The following is a 22,585-nucleotide window of genomic DNA, read 5'->3' as shown; positions in this document are numbered from 1 at the left end:
CGCCTCCGACTCTGCCGCTCGTCGCCACCTCCTTTGCCACCCTCCTCGACGGTGTCTGGAACCCCACCCTCTTCCTCCCCTGATACGAACCAGATCTGGGTTCTTGATTTTCAGTTTGATGCTTTTGCTGGAGGGACTAGCTTAATGAAATGGTCGTGGCAAATTTCTGTTATGGAGAAGAAGAGGATTGGTTAGGGTTGGTGATTTAGGGGAGAAGAGATGAAGAGGGAGAAGAAGAACACGATGGAGTTGGAGAAACAGGGATAAGATTGAATCACGTGAGAGGCACGTGATGTTCCTCTCTCCAAATACCCCTTCTCTCTCCTAATCCCATGCCACGTCATTTAAAAAAAAAATCAACTCAGACAAAAACGTTAACTTTTGGACGGAAATATGCTGAGGGACCAAAACTGTTAACGGAGACAAACGTTGGGGTAGCATAATGCTATTTTTAAACGTAGGGGACTCCGATCGCACATTTTTGAAATCTGGGGGACCAAAAGTGCTAATAAGCCTAATAATTAAGATTAAAACAATAAGTAATGTGATTTCTTAACAAGTTAATTAATGATTATGACTTATTCATATGTTAACATATATGCAATGACAATTCTCATCATGGTTTGCATTATAATTTGATCTAATAGTGTTGGCCTTAAATGAACAACTTGTAAGTATCAGGTGAGATATGATGATTGTTCATCTCATCTCATAATTATGAAATCAGAGAGTTAATACTTACTCATGAAAATAAATACATTTAATATTTAATCATTTATTATTTTATGTGAACACCCGCTGAGTAGGTGGTAAATACTCTTGGAAAACAAAAAAACAACTTGGTGAACTAAACAAGATCCCAAATGATCTGTACTCGACTTGAAGATGCTTATTTTCATGAAACATAAAATTTTACAAAGTTATAAGCATAGTTTTTTACTCAACTTTTGGTAAACAAATAAACCCACGAACGATTTGTGATTAGTTGAAATCCTCTTCTTTTTTTTTTTTTTTTTGAAAGTTAATTTCTGTTTCCATTCAAAAGGCAGAAGAGCCTGCAAGCTTTACATCCTCAGATAACAAAGGGAGGTCCCTGGGGGAGGTTCCTCTAACCAAAAGGTTTCTTGGATACTAAAAGCTAAGTGGGCAAGGTAATCAGCTACCCTATTACAGGATCTTCTTACATGGGAAACAGAGAAAGAACTAAACATAGAAGCACTGCTTTTACAATCTCTAATCACATCATCTAAGTAGGAGATCCCGCCCTCCTTGCTGTTCCATTTCTGGGCTGCTATGAGGCAATCTGTTTCTAGGAGGATCATATCAAAACACAGGGATTTTGCCCACTCAGTCGCTTTCTTGATTCCAATAGCTTCAGCCAAGGCAGGGTCTTCAAATTTGTGGTCTTTCCACATTGCTGCAGCCAGCATGTGGCCTTTCTCATCCCTTATAATTGCTCCATGTCCCGTACCTTCTCCTGCTCGAATTGAGGCATCAACATTCAATTTTATCTTGCCCTGTGGAGGTAAAGACCAGTGTGATTTTTCTTCAAGCAGACGGATATCAACATCATCATGGGGATCAGGCTTTATGCTTATAGCAGAGGCCATGGCCAGCACCTTCTCAAAATTCCAGAGTTTACCATAAAAAAATCCAGGCGTTTCTTCTTTTCCAAATAACCCAAATCAAATTGAAAAGGTCAGCCATAGTTTCTTCATTCGGAAGTTCCAGCACTTGTTCTAGCCATCCTGCAAAGTTATCTGGGAGTTCCTCATTGAGATGGAGATTAAGATGGGATGCAAACCAGAGTCTCCTGATACTACTACAGGTCAATAGTGCATGGGTTGTTGTCTCGTCCTCCTCTCCACAGCAGGGGCACTTTGTGTCTAAATCCATTCCTCTGCGCTTGAGGTTCATTCTTACTGGTAAGACTCCTTTACATGCTCTCCAGATTATCTCGTTGCATCGTGGGAGAGTTTTGACTTTCCATACTTTTTTCCACAAGTTTGAGTGATTTGTGCCAGAAGGGCCAGTGGCTGGATGTGTGTTGTTCTGACTCCTCTGAATTCTGTAGCCTGCTTTCACACTATATTGTCCCACACCGCTGTCCTTCCAGATCAACTGGTCTTTGGCATGTGTTCCTCTAAGTGGGATTTGGAGGATCTTTGAGGCATCATAGCCAGAGAAGGTGGCTTTTATCAGGGACTCATTCCACATTCCTCTCCCTGCTAGTATTAATTCGCAGACTCTCTGGGGTCCCTCATTTGCGTTCCTTGGTGTTGTCACTCTGCCACTTGATGAGTTTGGCAGCCACTGATCATTCCAGATGTGGATCTTTTCCCCGGTACCCACCTTCCAAATGCTCCCTTTTTGTATAACTTCCCTGGCTGCATGTACACTCTTCCAGAGATAACTCGAATTTGTTCCCCTATTTGCTTCTAGTGGGGTGCTTTTTGGGTAGTATCTGGCTTTGATGACTTGGACCATGAGGGAATTTTCCCTATTGATTAGCCTCCACCACTGCTTAGCCAGTAATGCTTTGTTGAAACTGTGAAAAGACCTGAATCCTAGCCCTCCCATATTCTTAGGAGTGGCCAAGGTATCCCAACGAATCCAGTTTAGCTTCCTCGAGTCAGCACTTCCGCCCCAGTAGAAGCTGTTTATCATCCTCTCTACTTGATTGCAAAGTGTTGAGGGTAGGAGAAAGAGGCCCATCACATATGAGGGGATAGCTTGGGCAATGGATTTGATGAGCACTTCTCGTCCTGACCTTGATAGAGCTTTCTCTTTCCATCCCTTTAGCTTCTTCCAGATCCTCTCTCTGACAAAGCTAAACACCTGGGTTTTTGATCTTCCAACAATAGTCGGTAAGCCCAGATATTTGCCATGCTTTTCCACCGCCTTAACTCCAAGAAGCTGTTCAAGCTCATGTACTCGGGTACTAGGCACGTTTCGGCTTGTGGATAGCTCAGATTTGTCAAAATTGATTCTCTGGCCTGAGAAGGCTTCATACCCCTTTATGATATCATGTAATACCATTGCTTCTTCCTTTGTGGCCCTGGCAAGGAGGATGCTGTCGTCCGCGAAGAATAGATGGGAGATCATTGGTGCTCTAGGTGTTATTTTGATGCCATGGAGAACTCCAGCAGCTACTTTTGCTTTGATCATGGAGGAGAAGACTTCTGCACATAGAATGAAAAGGTATGGTGATAGAGGGTCTCCTTGGCGGAGCCCTCTCTCGGGTTTGAAGCTCCTACATGGTTGCCCATTCAAGAGGACCTGAAAAGAAACAGTTGAGACACAGTTCATGATAAGGTTAGTCCATCTTTGGGTGAAGCCCATTTGTTCAAGAGTGCTTTTGAGGAAATTCCATTCCACCCTATCATAGGCTTTAGACATGTCGGTCTTGAGGGCCATGACTCCCTTCACTCCCCTTGTTTTCCTTCTCATGTAATGGAAGCATTCATGTGCAATGATTGCATTATCCGTGATCAATCTTCCCGGGACGAAAGCACTTTGTGTTTCTTCAACTATGTCTTGCAGGAAACTCTTTAACCTGTTTGCAATTGTCTTGGTTACCAACTTGAAAATGACATTTCATAGGCTGATTGGTCTATAGTCTTTTGCCATTGACGGTTTCTTTATCTTTGGGATGAGAGCTATTAGAGTTTGATTAATATGAGTTGCATCAGCTCCATCATTCAGAATTGAGAGTACCTGGGCAGTAACATCGTAACCAACTATACTCCAGAATTTTTGGAAGAATAAAGCAGGTGTTCCATCAGCTCCATGAGCTTTTGTGGGATGCATTTTTTTGAGTGCTTCCCTGACTTCTTCCTCAGTAAACGGCTCTTCCATAATTTCCTTATGCTCATTTGTTATTCTCCCGTGGACAAGGTTGGTGACTATCTCACAATCATCTGGACTTGTGGCCTTGAACAGGTCTTCAAAATACTTAGTCAACACTTCTTCTATGTCCTCCTCTTCAGTCCATGCCCTTCCTCTATCATCTGTTATCCTTGCTATGGAGTTTCTGTCTTTCCTCTGGGAAGCTTTTTTGTGGAAAAAACTTGTGTTTCGGTCCCCATGGGCAAGCCAAGTTGCTCGTGACCTTTGGCTCCACTTAATCTCCTACAGTTTAAGGAGATTCTCTAGTTCCTTTTCCGCCTCCTTTCCTTTTTTCAGATTTTCTTCAGTTTGTTCAGCTGCTTGGATCCTCTTTATGATGCCCAGTTGGGATTTGATTCTTTTTTGTATGTTGCCAAAGGTAGCTTCAGCCCATTCTGTTAAGTTTGCTCCCACATTTCCCAGTTTTGAGGTTATATTTCTTCCTCCTCTCGGCCATGAATGATGGATCACGTGTCTGCAATCCTCCTCCTGTAACCACATTTCCTCAAACCTATATAACCTTATCTTCTTCTTCTTTTGTCTCTTAGCTTTCGAGAAGATGACATATATTGGGTTATGGTCTGAATTGAATCTGTCTAGGTGGCTTACGTGTGTATGTGGCCAGTGCTCAGTCCAACATTCATTAACCAAGGCTCTATCGAGCCTCTCCTGGATAGTATTAGGGGTAGGCCTCATGTTTGACCAGGTGAATTGGAAACCACTGAACCCCATGTCTCTCAAGCCACAAAAATCCATAGCTTCCTGGAAAGCTTGAGCCCCTACAAAATTTATTGGATTCCCTCCTGTTTTCTCACTGCTTTTTAACACTTCATTGAAATCACCTAGGCATAACCATGGTACTTCTGGATCCGGGGTGAGCTTTTTAATCAGCTCCCACGTTCTCCACTTTTGGGGTGCTTCCGGGTGACCATAAATCCCTGTTACTACCATCTTGCTGTCTATAATTGTTGTTGTGACCTCCATTTGTATGTGGTTTGAGGACAAGGAAATAATGTTCACATCTAGGGAGCTGCTCCAATAACATGCCAAGCCACCTCCCCTAGATTTACCTTCTCCATTACAGTCCACTCCTATTGAGTGAACCAGTCCACTTGGCATCTTCGTTTTCTGAATCTCGAAAGCTTTTTTCCTTGTCTCCATGAGGAAGACAAGGTCGGGACGTTCCATTGTTATGAGCTTTCGCAAAGCTCCAACTGCTCGTGGTGTCCCAAGACCACGGCAGTTCCAGCTAATCATTTTCATGGCTCTCGGCGGGACTGCTCCACAGTCCTCGCCGCTTCCAATTTGGCTTTCTGAGACACAGGGTAGCCCTCTATTTCCATGGCTGTAGCTGTGTTCATCTCGCAGTCTTTCCTCTTCTGGGTCTCAATATGGCATGGTGTTGTTGTTTTGGGGCCTAATCTTGCTCGCCTCTTCCACTTTCGTACCTGTGTTCCTGGGCTACCTTCATCTTCACCCGTTGATTCTTCATTCTCTTTCTCATGAGGAGAGTTTGTTGTAAGGTCTACGGTTTCTATTCCATCCTCCTCAGAGGGCACCTTCTCTTTGTCACCATATGCTAACTTTTCAACAGATGCAGGGGACTTTCCTCTCTCTTGGCTCGTGGGTGAATTTATTGCTAAGCTCTTCAGTGTGCAATTGCCAAGAGACTCAATGAATTGGTCATCAATGTGTCCCTCCTTGGATTTATTGTTTAGGGTTTCTGAGTGGGAAGTAGGGTCCAGCTCCTTCTCGTCTTGTCCCCCACTGACCTTGTCGCCATTACTGCTCCCCCCTTTGTCCTTGTCTCCTTTTTCCCCATAAATTGCATCTTTCTGTGGGAAAAGGTTCTTGGTCACTGTGTGTCCCCTAGCTTCCTGTTTCATCATAGACATTCCAGTGGGTTTCAGCGGAGATGCACGGATCCATGGTCCATATGGGAGATTCGCCATGTCGTCCTCATGCCAGTCGTCTTCTTTAAAGTCGCAGTCTCGTAGGATGTGGTCCAGGCCTCCACAACCAAAGCAGAAGTTGGCCAGCCTTTCGTATTTGAACCTTAGCCTTACACTTGATTTCCCAGGCCTTGGGATGACAGTTCCCCTTTTTAGAGGTCTGGTTATATCTAGCCAAACCTTGATTCGAATGAAACCCCCCAACCTGTGTTCCTCCCTCGTATCCCATTCCTCGAAGTTGCCGAGGAAATCCCCCAGTCTTTTCGCCACTTGTTCATTCTTCATGTTCATGGGTAGATCGTAAACCCTTGCCCAGATTAGGACCTTGTTCAGCTCTGCCTCTTTTGGGTTTTCGTCTGGGAGCAGCTTCCTAAGGATGATGAGGTTTTTGTCAAAGTTCCATGGGCCAGAGCTGAGGATTCCTTCTCTGTCACTCTCAGCGAAAAAACGAAAGGTGAAGAGGTTCCTTTCTATGTCTCGCACCTCGAAACCCCTCTTTGTTTTCCAGCTTGTAGTAACCATAGACTTGAAAGCTTTGTTGTTGACAGAGTTATGTGTTAAGACCCTTCCAATCAGCCAAAACTCATCTGTTTGTTCGGCTTCTACATCTTCGATTGGGATGTGGAGTTCTTCCGTTTCATCCTGGCGAAAGGAGATGTTTTTCCAGGGGTCCATGCTTCAGATTGAAGTGGGAAAGCCCCAGATCGGGGTGGGGAAGAGGTACTAGACCTGGGAAAAGCCACACAGAGAAAGTGCTAAGGAAACCCTAGCAGAGCATTCTTTGGTGGTGGTGCTAAAGTATTCCTCTTCAAGTCTTGTTTTATTGATAACTTAGTGTCCTTATATTAACATGAAAATGAAGAACAATTTAAATGAATTGCTCCTTAATCAAATATTTCCCGCATCGGTTAACCAAGAAAAAGGTGAAGATAATTTTTTTTTTTGAAAGAAGGTGAAGATAATTATCAAAGAGACGCAGATTGGTCTTTTTTGCATATATAAGTCTCACATCCAACAGTTCATTAGAAAAACTACTGCATAGTGAAAGAACTTTGGTCCATTTAACTAAAATTGTGGACTGTACCGCAGTGATTTCATATTGCATTCTTTATTTAGTACATTTTCTATCCTTTTTTTTCTTTTTCTTAGCTCTTGTACAACAACATCATATTGGTTTCTACTACTATGAACAACTTTGTATCATAATCTTCTTCGAGTTGTTAAGGAAAAGAAAATCCTGGGTGAGTCTTCTTGAGTCTAAGCTGATTAGTTTGAGATTTTTGGAATGTATATAGAACTCCTCTAAAGCTTTTAAATTTTATAATCTTTACTATAAGGGGGGCCAATGAACCCAAATGTCGTGTTATTAGCAAGATGATTCATTCAGTTGAATGTTGGAAGCATCATAATAGAGGAACCAAATAGCGCGCCAAGCACCTATATGGAAAATGTGCAATGGAAAATATGCTATCAAATGGGCATTGGATCTATTTGCGCAAGCAGAAAAGTTAATACCTAAGGAACTTGATTATAATAATACTGATTATGGTATCAAATGGGCATTGGATCGATTTGTCCATTCAAATTTCAAAGCAAAGCTTGCAAACATAGCATTGCATTGCAGCACTACAGGGTCATAGGCTTCGTTTGTTGCGAAACAATATTCGTTAAATACTTGGACCAACCTCCGAAAAAACTATGCACCTTCGTAATCCCAATATATATATCCACCTATCTATCACATATGTTCACTAATAATACTGTAATATTTGAAAAATACAAACATAAGGTGTATTCAGAATAGGATGACACAAATGAAATGAAATCAAACTTTGACTATTATGCATCTCTTTGCTCCCTTCATCATTGAAAATTATGGATTCAAGGATTTGACAAAAGACAGGAGACGATCATCTCATGTCACGTGATCACATGAAAGATTTAAGCCATCAAAATTATTTTTTTAAATATAATTTCAATGGATGAGTACTATCTCATGTGATCATGTGACGTGAGAGGATCCATTCCCGACAAAAGACACGAGATATGCTAGGTATCTATCTATCTATCAATCTAAATATAGGTATAGATTATATATATAGATTATGGCAAGATACATGATAAGTGCATGTTTGGTTGCTCATTCAAAATCCATGTTAGACTTCAAAATCATGTTAATACAAAAGCTGCAATATGAAAGTTCTCCACTAACATGTTCTGCGTCTGGCACACATCCAAACATGCCAAACATGCTGTAAGATTCAATGAACACGTAGAGTTGCATATTTCATATCTGAAATAGTTGTGTGGTAATGCACTAATCATTCATTTTCATCTTTTTTTAGCTCCTCAAAAGAATCTTAAAACATGAAAATTATTATTTTCATTCCTGAATGACAGGTATTCACTCAAAAAAAATGCAATGAATTGAATCCTTGAAATTTGGAAAGGCATTCAATTTTAATCCTACTGAAAGTAGGAAACTGAACTACTATTCATCTTTTGGGGCAAAAATTGACAATTTTCACTTTTAAGGGACTAAAATATCCGGTCCCATGTTTTCCAAAGATAAAAAGGACTATTTACTCTATAGTCTCCATACAAATGCTTCATAAACAGAACTTCTTATGCCATCTTGACTACAATTTAATGCTTTCTCTGAGTGAATCAAACATTCTGTACTAAAACTACAAACACAATGACTGAAAGAAGTTATCTGCTATCAAATGTCTATTATTACCAATCATTCATCATCGTCAGAGCTAGCATATGCCAAGCCCAGTAATCCCCCACCAGAGTTATTAATCTTAGGCTTAGCATCGGCATCGTGTGACCCTGATGAAAGATCTTCTACTTTTGTTGATCCAGACAAAGATTGCTCCTCCACTTTCTTTACTCCTGACAAAGACTGTCCAGTTTCTTTTAAGCGACCGTGATCAGGCTTACGATTTGTAACAGAAACATCACTAGAAGCTGAGGTTGATTGTTTGCTTTCAGACCTTGGTCGCTTCGGTTTAATCTCGACAACTTTTTTCAGCAGATCTTGCTGCCTATATCACAAAGAAAATGAATACTATATAACAAGACTGAAACCAGGAAATAAAATGCATGAAAGGGTAAGCAGTGGATGGATGAAGATCAACCTGATCCCACTCTTGGGCTTTGGCTCGACACGTAGGGGCAAGGGTACTGATGCAGGTGAAGAATCTACTAAACTTGCAGCTCTGTATCCATTAGTAAAGGAAAACAAAAGAATACATAGAACTTGAGCTCAGGCAATTTTGTCAGAAAAATGAAGTTTTGCCAATATCATCAAATATAGCCTTCACAAACTATGAAAGAGGCAAGTAAGTGTTAAAAATGCTTAAAATGCATTTGGATAAATGAGTTCAGTAGAAATTATTTGGATCAGACTAAACAGCATTCCAATTAGTCAATCACCATCAGCATCATCTAAGCCTTTTCCCACGGCTGGCTATATGAATCACTCTAGCCATAATCCTTTGTCATATATTATGTTTTTGGATAAGTCATTTACCTCTAATTCATCCCTCTAAATGACTTTGTCTTAAGTATCCCTAGGTCTTACTTTACCCCTAATGACTGCTCTCTATTACCTGATCAACCCTAATTAGAGATGCTTCTACTCCATACGTTCCCAAACTACCTAATATCAAACACTACCACCATTTCTAGTATTGAAGCTATTCCAACTCTCTCTTCCACTCTTGTTATTTCTCTAATGATTGTATTACTAATCCTATCATATTTCGTATAACTACTCATCCATCTTGACATTCTCTTATCCACTACACTAAGCATACTTTCTTGTTTGGCTTTGTATTGCCAAAAAGTATATTACATTTTAATATTGCATGAAATATGCATTTCAGTAATTCCAGTTACTACTAAGATTTGTTCAAGATCAACAAACCTACTCTGCAAGTTTCACAATATGTGACAAAATAGTCATTTAACAGGCAAAAACTAACACTACCAGTTGCAAAGGAACCATCACGCCAGAACAAAAATCCAACTCCGATGTGTTTTCTTCACCAGTGCATTTGCATGGCCAACGAAGTCTAAAAAAGCAAGCGTCACAACAGTTCTTAAAATCAGACCCAACAGCTAATCTGCGGAACAGCCTACCTATTGGTCCAATCAAGGTTCCAGAACTGGTGATTAAATAGCAGGCCTTGAAACTGATAAACTAGCTAGAGGCTACACAATAGGCAAACATGTGTTGTGAACCAGTCAAGGTTTGACTAGTTGAACCAGTGCAATTTTAAAGGATACACATCTAAACACATGCAATGAGGGATTGAAACTCTGTTAGAAGTATATAGTGACATATATTAAAATGATTACATAGAGTACGATTTGCTCATTGTATTTCTATATTTATTAACTTATTAACTGTCACAAATTACTTTTTTTGACGGTTCACAAATTACTTGATTTGTATAATTATAATGATTTTCAGAAGCTTGCTAGACTGACCCCAGAAGCTACCTGGTTGATAGACTGGTCCAGTTTTTTAAAAAGTAATTCACCGTTTTCAAGAAGCATTACAAAAATAAGATGACTTTGATTTAAATAGAAAAATTTAGAACTCTACTTGCAATAGAGAGTAAACCAAGGTACTTGTAGGCTTAGGGCATGAAAATCAGTTTGAAATGAGTAGAAAACACAAGATTGAGTTGCAGTGAATACAAAAAGGATATCTTAAATGCAGCAAATGCCCGTTTTTCAGTGCGGCGCAGGAGGCGTTCTGCATCCTCCTCAGCTTCCATTTGCTCCTTGAGATAAAGTAGATCATCACTGTCCAAGGCTGCAAATTTAAACTTTAAAAAGAGTACAAAGAGACTAATGGTAACATAATAAAAGCTGCATACAAAAAAGAATCGTGAGGGAGCACATTGCACAAAAAACACAGAAAAACACAAGCAGGAGAATAAGTGTGATACCGCCACGCCCATGAAGGTAACCACCACGCTCCCCAGCAACCTCTTGCATCTGTATGCATCAGCCAGCCAATACAGGAAGCCAAAATCCCTGTCAGGGCACGTTATCAGCAAAATCCCTCAATTTTGCCACAAGAAGTACTTTAAAGTTCAAACAACATAGACAGAGTGCATAACTAAGAGAGAAAATCAATCCAGAAGAATAGAAATCCATTTTTCCTTCTCAGAGAAGGTGGAGTTCAAAGAAGCTACCAACTAACTATAAAGCTTATTTTAAAAAAGCCATCTCATTGCGAGCCGACTATCGAAGAATAGTCTCACTAATAATCATAAAAACTGTATTTTGGGGGTTTTCTCCATAATACCTCTCACTTATCAGGTGAGACACTAATCTCTTAGCAAAACCCCCTATCAGCAATTACAAAAATCCATCCAAATACATACCCTATATTCCAAAATATTAGCAAAGACAAGAAATTGAAACAACAATAACAATGTAACTACAAGGGCTCATTCTATTGAGAACCAAACATTACATTAGCTTCAAAATCAAAATCAAAATCAATTAAACAACTACCCAGATTATGTATAAAGAGAAGAGAAGAACGGAGGGTGAATCAATGCGCTAACCTTTGCAACCATGCGTTGGAAAGTAACATCTTCATCGTCAATCTTATCTTTCCCTTTACCCCATTTCTTATCTGCGAAATTAACACATACCCAGTTACTAAAACTCATGAAAGATCATAACTTTGACAACAAGAATCTCAAAAACATGTTTTGAAAAATCAACAAATTGTGATGGATTTTACCTTTGGGGTCGCTGAGGTTGGTGTATTCTCGAACTTCTCTTCCTGCCATCACCAACAGTTTTTCACTGCAGAGATTCTCTTCCCCTTCGATAGACAAGAAGTGATGAGAAGAGTGATAGAGAAACACCAGATTTTCGATTCCTGGTGAGGCTTGTGTTTCCTTTGTGAGACGATACCTTGAAAGGGGGTGAAGGATGACGCTTCTAGAAATAAACTGCAGTCTTGTGATTTATATTTATATTTAGGCTTAATTGCACTTTTGGTTCCCCAACTTTGGCCTTCCTGCGAAAATCGTCCCCAAACTTCAAAATTAGCAAAAAATGACCCTGAAGTTTATACACGATTGCACTTTTGGTTTTCCGTCCAAAACCTAACAGATTGCTGACGTGGTATTATTTAATAATATTTTAATTAAGAAATAGAATTTTTTTAATTTTTGGGACTAGTGACAGAGATTATCCGTTACAACATTACAGTGAGCATTTTCATCAACCTCTTTCCCTAAGATTTTCATCACCTTCATCCTCAAACCAGAAAACCTCAATTGCACCATACTAGACTTGCCCAAAACTCAAACCAGAAGCAGGAGATGAATAAAGCCCCAATTCCCTCAACCAAATCCCTAAAGTGTCAATCAGATAGAGATGAAAGAGGAACTACAAATCCAAAATCCAATAACAGAATGGATCTCTGCTCGAGCCACTTCGTCACCTATGCTTCAACCTCCTTTTTATGATTTGGGTCTAGATTTGTTTGGATTGGCTTCGTCTTCTGTTTGATTTGGCTTCATGGGTTGGGGCTTGGATTTGAGAAGGAAGAAAGAGGGCCAGACACCTTAGATCTGTGTGTGTGAAAGATGGGTTTTGGGGGGTTTTAGAGGAGCTGGTGGTGGTGTTCGGTGAGGGGGGGTGGCGGTGGTGGTGCTGCTGGGAAGGGGGTTTGATGAAGATGAACAATAATTGATGAAAATGGAGATGGGGATGGTTTTAATTTTAGTAGTTACAAATTTTCTGGATTTGTACTGATGAAGATGGAGAAAGTGTGGAATGAGGAGGGGAGGAGGAGTGGTGGGTATAGAGTGGGGGACTAAAAATGCAACTGACTAATAGTTATTTAATTAAAAAATTATTTTTTTCAGTTAAAATTAATTTAGAAATGTCATGTCATCATTTTCAGTTAGATTTTGGACGGAAGTTGGACGGAAAACCAATTTTGCAACCGGGTGTAAACTTCAGGGTCGTTTTTTGCTAATTTTGAAGTTTGGGGACGATTTTCACAGAAAGGCCAAAGTTGGAGGACTAAAAGTGCAATTAAGCCTTATATTTATAACCTTGGAAATTTTTAATTTTCAGCATCATCATCATTTTTTATATTAAATTTAATTTAACTTAATTTATTGATTTTTTTAAACCTAATTTATTGATATTTGCTTTCTTAAATTGACAATTGAGAGTTATGCATCCTATAAAAAATTAACTAGGATTGATAGGATGCCTGAGCCTTCAAATGTCATCTCCTACCAAAATAGATGCAGGGCTCAACGAAAGAAAATACATGATTGGATATCATAAATGTAAGAAAAATATGTGGAAAAGAGGTAGGAAGATGTGCCAATAAATAGGAAAGAGAAAGGAAAAAAGAGGTGTGGAATGTGTTTCATTCTAAAAGTGTTACTGTTGTAGTCTTTCTTCTTTAAACACCCGAGTTTGAGAGACTTATCCATATTAAGAGAAAAAACTCAAAAATTCATCAAAGTAAATAACACTTGAAAGAATTGTTGGAAGAAGAGAGAGTAGAAATAGAAAGCAAAAGATTTAAGAAGACCTAGGAACTGAAACTTAGAGCCAGTTTGTTTACTGTTTTCAAAACAGTTTTCAGTTTTTAAAAGCTGGAAACTTGTTTGGTACGACCTATTTTCGAAAACTGTTTTTGAAAACAGTTCTCATTTTCAGTTTTTAAAACTAAAAAACCAAAACAGGTAAAAGATGTTTTCAGTTTCAGTTTTTAGTTTTCAGATATCAGTTTTCTAAATGTTCGAAAACATGTAATTCAAACTATTTTCTTCTTCTAAAAACTGTTTTTAAAAATTGTTTCTGAAAATTGTTTTAAAAACTGAAAACTAAAACTGCTATTAAACAGGCCCTTAATTTTCTCCAATGAAGTAAGTCTCCTAACTCTTTGGTAATTCTCCTCTTCATCTTAGTTCATGTTCTGGTCACGAACACTTAAAGGGAAATCCCCATACCCAAGCAGAACTCAACCAATGGTAATTATTGAATCTCATTCATAAATGTCAAAAGTCTCTTACATTGAGTGCCAAGTCCCCTTTTATAGGTCAATACATGAAGTGATAATTCCTAAGCTAAATGAGCTAATTGGGCCTTGCCAAGCTCGACCCTACTCCCCTACGCCCTAGTGACCACCCTATGGCGTGTGTTCTCCCTCGCTTCTGGCGTGCGTGCTCCATTGCCACTGCTCGTCCCTGGGCGAGCCTCCCTATGGGGTGGGGTCTCGCCCCAGTCTAGTTCATAATATATACACTTGAGAGCTTAGGCATCCCATCAAAAGTTAACTAGACTTGATAGGATGCCTAAGCCCTCAAATGTCCTCTCCTACCAAAATAGATGCAGGTCTTAAGGGGAGAAAGTATATGATTGGATGTATCATAAATGCAAGAAAAATACTGGGAAAAGAGATAGGAGATGTGTCGATAAATAGGGAAGAGAAAGGAAGAAAAATGTATGGATTTTATTTCATTTTGAAAGAGAGTTTTTAACTTGTAGTCATTCTTCTCTAAACACCCAAGTGAGACTCATCCATATAAAGAGAAAATAAAACTCAAAAAAACCATCAAAGCAAATAAAACTTGAAAAGAAAAGAAAATATTGTTAACTTGTTATTAATGCTTGTGCAGTGTTATGCGCAGGTTTTAGTTGGCAAACCCGTAAAAAAAAATTAAATGCTTATAGTTTTTACGGCATATTATTACTTTGCTTCAATTTTTTAGTGGGTTAACCCGACAACCCGCTCTTAATAGAGATTGACTATTGCCTATGGGTCAACTCGACGTGCTCTACTTAAGGTGGGTCAAAAGTGAGCTCGAGCAAGGCGAGATTGTTTGACTCACATTCTCACCCCTACCGCATTGTTGTAGCAACAATAGGTGTTAAATGGATACTCCTAAGTGAAATGACCACTTTAAAATGTAAAATAAACAAATACAATAATTGTTGGGGAGAGTCACGGCGAGGACCCATGGGTCAAGGTCGAGGGGAGACACCAAGGAGATCTTGGACACCACATCTTAACCCAAAACCTCTTAAGGCAATAGGTTTATGGGTTCATCTCCTTATAAACTCTCCCTCTTACCCTAACTTCTCCGATGTGGGACTTGACTCTAACACTTGATTTCAACAATCTCCCCCTCAAGTGCGAGTCCCTCAACCACATCACCCATGGTCCTCCTCATCTGTGGAAGCTATCCATCCTTGTACCGCCGTTCACTACTCAACAGAACCTGCCGCCTAGCACACTACTAGGAAGAGTTTCGACACAAGGAGCCGTCACCATGGTCCCACGAACCATCAGCTCTGATACCACTTGTTGGGGAGAGTCACAGTGAGAGCCATGAGTCAAGGCCGAGGGGAGACACCAAGGAGATATTGGACACCACATTTTAACCCCAAAACCGTAAGGCAACAGGTTTATGGGTCAATCTCCTTATAAACTCTCCCTCTTATCCTAACTTCTCCGATGTGAGATTTGACTCTAACACTTGATTCCAACAATAATTGATTGTGAAATCAACATAAGAGGACCTTAGGTCTAAATCCTAATGAATTCTTTAATTCAAAATGAAAAGGTTAGATTTTAATAGTTAAGGGTGGCTACCTTATTCATTTTGTCTTTTTTTTCCTCATTGCACTCTATCTCATCATATCACAATCAATTCACATTGTGATTATATACTAATAAATTATAGAACTCTTCAAATCTCATCAATTAATTTCACAATTTAGAGCTTTAATTGCTTCTTTTAACCATTTAAGTAATCATCACTTTGTAGTAGCCAAATTCAAAATGAATAATAGACAAGTATTACTTTTTGGACAATTGTTTTTGTCAATGATTTTTGAGATCTTAAGAAAGGCTTTCAGCAGCCTTGACCAGTTGACCCTTGGGCTGAACCTGATCTCAGATCTTGCAATCACGTAAAGGGCCTGCGATCTTGTCCCCCCCAATAACTTAAAGTGATTAATCGACCAAAAAAAAAACTAAAGTGATTCTACTATAAAAGAAAGAAAGAAAATTCTTTTAGAAAGAGCTTATGAGCACTGGATTATCATTTATCAAGGAAAAAATGAAATAATAAGAAACACCTCAACACTTGACTGTTGTATGCTATACAGCCTTTATGAGTACTAGACTCCTAGTGAACATGTTACAGTATTGTTTCAAAAAAGAAGAACATGTTACAGTATGAAAACTATTCTATACATAATTATACATGACAAAAGAAATTAAACTCTGACATCACTCTTGGGAGAACTGAGAGAATACTCAGCAAAAAGAGCAGCCAGAGTAAACAATGACTGAAAAATAGTTGGGAACTCAGAGGAGTTCAAGATCAACATGTTGTGACATCTTTCAATTTGTTTCATCAACATGTCTTCTCGTTAGACAGATTTCAAAGCCATTCACTAATCTAGCAGAGGGAAAGAAGGATATCCTATCTTCCTTCATTTGTGTCCATCTGTTCAAAACATCCAATACATTTATCCTTTAGCAAAAAATTATGGCACGCTCATATGTACAATATATAAGCTAGTACACACATCAAATTGACACCGCGGATAAGAAAGGAAGAGAAAAGAAATAATTGATGTGATATCTGATCAATGTGATCAAAAGAAAGTTATATGGTGAAAAATTGAGTGTTTGGGTGTTTGCGTTGTTTGTATGTCTAAGTATAATGACGATAAATAATGGAAAATTATTTGTAAACATCCGCATAGTGCACACATCCAATTGACACTGAGAGTGAGAAAGGAAGATAAGAGAAATAATTGATGTGATATCTGATCAATGTGATCAAGAGAGTGAGAGAGAAAAATTGAGTGTCTGTTGGGTGTCAGCACTGTTTATATGTTTAATTATAATTACTGATTATTGTAATAATTTGTTGACATTCGCATAGTGCAGACATCCAACAGACACGAAAGTGAGAGAGGAAGAGAAGAGAGAAATAATTGATGTGATATCTTATGGATGTGACAAAAAGAGAGAGATGGTGATAAAAATTGGGCGTCTGTTGAGTGTCTAATGTGTAAGTATAATCATTGATAATGATAAATGTTTTGTGGATATTCGCATAATGCAAACATCCAACAAGCACTGAGAGTGAGAATTGAAGAGAAGAGAAATAGTTGACGTTTACATTTGATGGATGTGATAAAAGAGAAAGATGGTGAGAAAAATTGAGTGTCTATTGAGTTTCTGTTTTGTATGTGTAAGTTTAATTACTTAATATAATTCATGGAATTTACCTGTAGGTAGTGACAAAGTGATGAAGAAAAAGAGCAATTTGAAGGCGAGCTAGCTCTGCTCCAGGACAGAATCTAGCACCTCCTCCAAAGGGTGCATACAATTGACTGGTTCTCCAGTTTCTCTTTTCCTTCATTGAGGGCATAAGAGTTAAGAAAGGAAGAAGTGGAAAGGAAGAAGTGAAAAGGGAAACAAAGTACAAAGTTATAGGCAATGATGTACCGGTTTGGTATGTGGACTAACCTCATTTTCAGGTTCCATCCATCTCCAAGGATTGAAGTTTTGAGCACCATTATATACTAATTCATCTAAATGAACTGCTGAAAGAAATGGAACCACGAAGCATCCCTTGGGAATAACAAAATCTGCTCAAATACAGATAAGCTAGTGTGAGAGCCTGAGAGGCCTATTATAAAACTTTTTTATGATTGGTAGTGGATATCAATATCAACTCTTTTCCACTGAACTTGCACAATTGCACTCAATTTTTTTTACCTTGGTATGGAATGTCTTGTTTTGCTTCTCTCATTAACCAAATTGCAATGCCCCCAAGTCTAAGTGTTTCATCAATAACCTGTTCATGGAAGACAACATGAAACATTAATGGACTGGTCTCTATGGAGTATGCAAACTACAAATTTAATTAGCAGGATAAAACATTTAGGAGATGAAGCATCTCATCAAACTAGAGTTGAAGACAATCTAATATGAAAAATAGTGTGGTGTTGATCACTTACACATTGAGTGAAAGGCATTGCTTTATAATCCTGCCATGTAAGAAATTCCTCTCCAGAATTACTTCTTAGAGAATCCTGTTCGTCCTGTTCAAGAAAACAATTTTCAGAAACTAATAAACAAGAAAATTTCAATTTATGAATAATAAAATCTAGGAAGCTTATCATAGCATAGTTTTATGCAACAAATAACAAATAAGGGGGAACAATTTGAAGATTAGTTCTGTTATACATACCAGCAATTGCTTCATGGCTCTAGGACATTGAGTAAGGAAATAGACTGCAAAAAGCATTGTCTTGGTGGTTGTTTCGTTCCCTGCAAAGAGAAGATTGATGATGAAGTCTGCAACAGCACCATCTGGCAAGCTTTCTTCCTCTATTAGTCTTCCAAGTACACCACTACCTTCTGTGGGAGCGCCGTTTTGTCTGTGTACCTCTATAGTCTTGTTTATCTTGCTTATGATTTTCTCCCTTGCCTGATATCCAAAGAATGTCACTTCAATACCATTTTACTAGATAGCCCCAAAATGATCATATTAATCTAGAATTACATTTTTGCAAAAGTAATGTCACTATCACAGATTTTTCTGTAGTTTTTTTTTCTGTTCTTCTTTTGAATTCAGAAAACTGTAAAGGAATCAAACAAGCCAGAATTCTTTTGTGTTCTTTTTGTATTTTGGCTTAATTGCAATTAAGCCTTGTATTTTTGTTCTCTTTACATATTAGTGGTTGTAGAAGTTTAGTTGTGGTACCTTCATAGCTGTGTGGTATGCAAAGCCTTGGATGTTGATAGGAACAGATAGACAACCATCAACAAAGTCAGAAAACAACTGAGCCATTTCATTCACTTGAGACTCACTTGAAACCCCAAGTAGTTGATTAACCATTAAATTTATAGCTACCTGAAGTAAATGATGAAAATATTATTTGAAAATGAATGACTGGTTCTAAATATTGAGCTAAGTTTACATACACAAACACTTCATTAGTTGAAATTGCTTACCTTTCTACAAACATCCTGCAAAAGAATGACTTGGTTGTTGTCAAAGTTGCTCAAAGTTTGGAGCATGACCTTTTGTATATCATTCAAGAAATGGAACTTAAGCTTCTCTAGGCGCATCATGTTCGAAGCGATCCCGTGTAGTTTCCTTTGCTGCTCTCCTTGCACTGTGATCACACCATTTTTACCAACCAAATCTCTGAAAGATTTAGGGTAACTTGACATGAATAATTTGCCTTCATTTTGCATTACAAACCGGTTGAAGCTTGGATCTGCTGATACCACTGCCCATTTGCCAAATAGGCTGCAAGAAAATATCTTACCATACCTATGCCAAAGAAATGTTTCATCTATTAGAATGGTTTTCACAAGCCATGTAATTGGATTTTTTTTGCAAATCCTGGTTTTATAGGTTTATCGAGAATCTTTTTTTTTTCTTTCAAATTAAGTGAATTCAGAAGAATGATCCTGTTCAGAGGGTTATTCATAAGCCCTGTGATTGGATTAATCAACTCTAGTAAATTGAGCCATTAACCTGTCCATAAATCATTGCCTTGCATGCTTTTTTATCACTAGCAATTCTAATTCCAAATTAACCCAACTAAAAGCCATTCAAAAAGCTAGAATGAATTGCATTGTTCTTGTTGTGGCAGACTAGGAGTAAGCATATATATGGTTTTCCGTCGGGGAACCTTAGAATCATTTCTGATAGGGTAAAATCAATTACGGATATAGATGTTTGAGAGTTATTTTGGATAATTGATTTCAGTGTCAAAATCAATTATGCTGGAAGCTAGAGAGTAGCTTATGCGTTGAACATAATCAATTCTGAGATTTTACAACTGAGTTTCACAACGTTAGCCTACAAAATCCACTTTTCCCATGAAGGTACCAAACATAAATTACATCACTTTTAACTCACGTTTATCATAATCAATTTTACCAAAATCCATTCTATCAAAATAAATTTTAGAAAACACTGATCCAAACACGCACTAAATACCTCTGCATCATTTCTTCAACAAACTGAGGAGGATGAGAACTTGCAACTGCATTGTACCAATTGATGCTGTCACCAATCAAAGGCCACCCTCTCCTTCCTGGTGGTAATCTGCATTTTCTTTTGCTTTCCTTCCTTGACTTGACTTGAATTACTTTTGCAAATATTGCAGTGGCCAATATCACAGTGATCACAACCAGCCATGTTCCTGACATGTTTTCTCTCATTTTCCGTGTGAATTAAAATGGAGGGAAAAGCTAATCACAACTCTACCTGTCAGAGAAGATTGAATATTAATAGTGAGCAGGACATGGTGATCACTTTCTCAATGTCAATGCAAATGTGAACTGATTATTTTTTTAAGAAATAAAATTAAAATTGAAAGGAAGAATTTATAACTTGTATGAACATGCTTAGTTGACCTTAGGAAGATCTGGTAGGGCCACATTAACTTGCTATTTAACATGAATAAATCATTCCCTGAATCTATTTTTCTTAAACAAGTATGAATAAAAGGATACAAGAAAAATTAAATATAAAATGTTGGAACAAGATCACAAGCTGACAGAGTTATTCAATGAATATGAATCCAATCTTTTGTCTAAAATGCAATCTAAGGATAATAACTTATCTACAACTTGGCTATTCCATAATATAGAAGATTTGCTGACTCTTTCGTTATCTCACTTAAAAAGACCTCAAATCCTAACAACTAATGAATAGATACTATGAATCTTTCTGGTGTGTTGTGACTTGTGAGACACTGCCAAAACCTGATTAAGAAAATAAAGCAAAAGAGGAGAAGGTAGTTTTGTTACCAAGTGGTTAATTGCCTTGAGCAATTTTCCAAATTCCCTTATCAAAGTGTGAAACTAGACTCTTGCAAATTCCTAGCTAGTGCAAAAGGCTTCTAGTCACCTTAAGACTTTTCTGATAAACTAACATACACAGCATTGAGAACCCGGTGTATATTACTTAGAAAACTGAGCTAGATTTGAAGAGATGAGGAGAGGGAAGAAGCTGTGTCTTGTAATGAGTTTGTGATAAGAATATATAAAGGTGTCTTAAGTCTTAACTGGTCCAAAATAACGCTTTTGGTGTGCATTTAATTGTACAAGTTCAAATTGGTGAACATAAAATAAGGTGCATGATCATCAACTAGTAAAGGTTGTCCATCAAGAAAAGTTAGCTAGAGTTTGACTTGTCCTTTCTACGCTATGTAGTTATGTAGCAATGCATGAATCAATTTGTCGTATTCCAGTGATGGACACACATTTTTCTAATAAAGTATTTAACATGAATCAATTTCATGTTTTGAGGAAACACTAGTTCATATTCTAATTAGAGTATCCGATCAATTAAGACCATCAATAATAGGAAAGAACTTTAACAGGTGTTCCTTGTCATCTCGAGCAGACAGGAACCATCAACATAGGTAACTAGAAGTAGGATACAACTCTCCACAACTATACAATTATCTCCATCTATTTATAATATATATTGTTTGAAGGGTATGATGAATTTCTTTCAGTGTAGCTCTTAAAACATTCCACATCAACAATTTTGAACAATTGAAAATTCATCCTTTCTTAACTTTTCAACAGTTTTGATAACCTATTTTACTTTCTAACTGTTCTAAACTTCTACCACACCTTATAATTTCCCCATTATTATAGCTTCAATATACAATTGAATGCCATAGAAGATTTCATTCATGTCACTTTGATTCCAAAGTCAAAAGCAATAACGGAGTTAGTGTAAATTATTGGAGAGTGGAATAAATATAAATAATAATATACATTTCTCCATACTCCACATCACCAAAACAAAGTTAGCAGAGTTAAAAAAAGGCATATACATTGGTACGTGTATTCGTCTCATAGCAATATTAACTATTGCTATAATATTCCAATAGTTAAAATATTTTTCAACATTTAGATTTATGCACTACATTAAAAATTAGAGTTCACTTCGATGTCAACACTAATTTTTGTTCTTTAGCGTCGGCCAAACTGACATAAAGTATCAATTGAAAAATTAATTACACTTAAGCTACTATTAGTGTTGACACTGCAACAGACGCTAAAATCATCGGAAAAGCGTTCTTCCAACATCAATGAGCGGAGGTTTTGAGGCGACGCTAATTTAACAGCTACTTAAGCGTTGGAATTGATCGATGCTAAGTTTAACTTGATTCAGCCCATCTCATAGGTCAACAACTTCCATGCTTTCTCCATTCATCGACCTTATAAGACCCCTCCGCCCTCAAACCCCATCCGTACACTTCTTCCTAACCCTCACCGCTTCCCCGACCTCATACCCTGTTGCACCTCTCCTCCGCGCACCCACTTATCCTCACATTCACAAACCCTCACCCCACCTCTCCTCCACGCCATGTCGCCTCCTCTCCCTTCATCACCCCCTCGAACTTTCTAATTCTCACGCCATCTCCTACTGCAGTCCTCTCTCCCTAAGCCACCCCTCCCCCTTCCCTTCCCTGACGCCACAATGTCACCTCTACTTCCCTCCTCCTCCTTTATCAACCACTAGTTCACTCTCTCCCTAACCCTCACCCTATATCCCTCCACTGCTCTATCCCCCCTCTGCCACCAAATTTGTCTCCCTAACCCTCACCTCATCTCTCTAATGCACAATACCACCTTTGCCTCCCCCTCCTCATTCAGCCACCAA

General features: G+C 38.3%; 3 protein-coding genes across 5 annotated transcripts; all 3 read right to left on the bottom strand.

Moving 5' to 3' along the window:
- Nucleotides 1-4,131: 4,131 nt before the first annotated feature.
- On the bottom strand, nt 4,132-5,151 carry LOC130736723 (uncharacterized). The gene has a single exon (XM_057588513.1). It carries the CDS (start codon nt 5,149-5,151, stop codon nt 4,132-4,134), a length of 1,020 nt encoding a protein of 339 aa, XP_057444496.1.
- A 3,189-nt stretch (nt 5,152-8,340) lies between these two features.
- On the bottom strand, nt 8,341-11,838 carry LOC130738536 (uncharacterized). The gene is made up of 6 exons (XM_057590538.1): nt 11,617-11,838; nt 11,435-11,505; nt 10,808-10,856; nt 10,565-10,671; nt 8,984-9,066; nt 8,341-8,890 (listed from the first exon to the last, which is right to left on the bottom strand). Exons 1-6 carry the CDS (start codon nt 11,663-11,665, stop codon nt 8,584-8,586), a joined length of 666 nt encoding a protein of 221 aa, XP_057446521.1. The 5' UTR covers nt 11,666-11,838; the 3' UTR covers nt 8,341-8,583.
- Nucleotides 11,839-15,961: 4,123 nt separating this feature from the next.
- LOC130738535 (abietadienol/abietadienal oxidase) lies at nt 15,962-20,930 on the bottom strand. 3 transcript variants are annotated; one of them, XM_057590535.1, is made up of 10 exons: nt 20,713-20,927; nt 19,898-20,167; nt 18,898-19,222; nt 18,647-18,796; nt 18,131-18,370; nt 17,898-17,981; nt 17,656-17,734; nt 17,383-17,525; nt 17,163-17,290; nt 15,962-16,369 (listed from the first exon to the last, which is right to left on the bottom strand). In XM_057590535.1, exons 2-10 carry the CDS (start codon nt 20,119-20,121, stop codon nt 16,264-16,266), a joined length of 1,479 nt encoding a protein of 492 aa, XP_057446518.1. In that variant the 5' UTR covers nt 20,122-20,167; nt 20,713-20,927; the 3' UTR covers nt 15,962-16,263. The 3 variants fall into 3 exon arrangements, with proteins under 3 accessions (XP_057446518.1, XP_057446519.1, XP_057446520.1); XM_057590536.1 differs by having other exon boundaries at nt 17,404-17,525; nt 20,713-20,924; XM_057590537.1 differs by lacking the exon at nt 15,962-16,369 and having other exon boundaries at nt 17,159-17,290; nt 20,713-20,930.
- Between the last annotated feature and the right edge of the window lie 1,655 nt (nt 20,931-22,585).

Source organism: Lotus japonicus, chromosome 2, assembly GCF_012489685.1.
Source record: "Lotus japonicus ecotype B-129 chromosome 2, LjGifu_v1.2".
Lineage (NCBI taxonomy): Eukaryota > Viridiplantae > Streptophyta > Magnoliopsida > Fabales > Fabaceae > Lotus > Lotus japonicus.
Note: the sequence above shows the minus strand (reverse complement) of the source record. Positions and strands in the feature narration are given on the sequence as shown.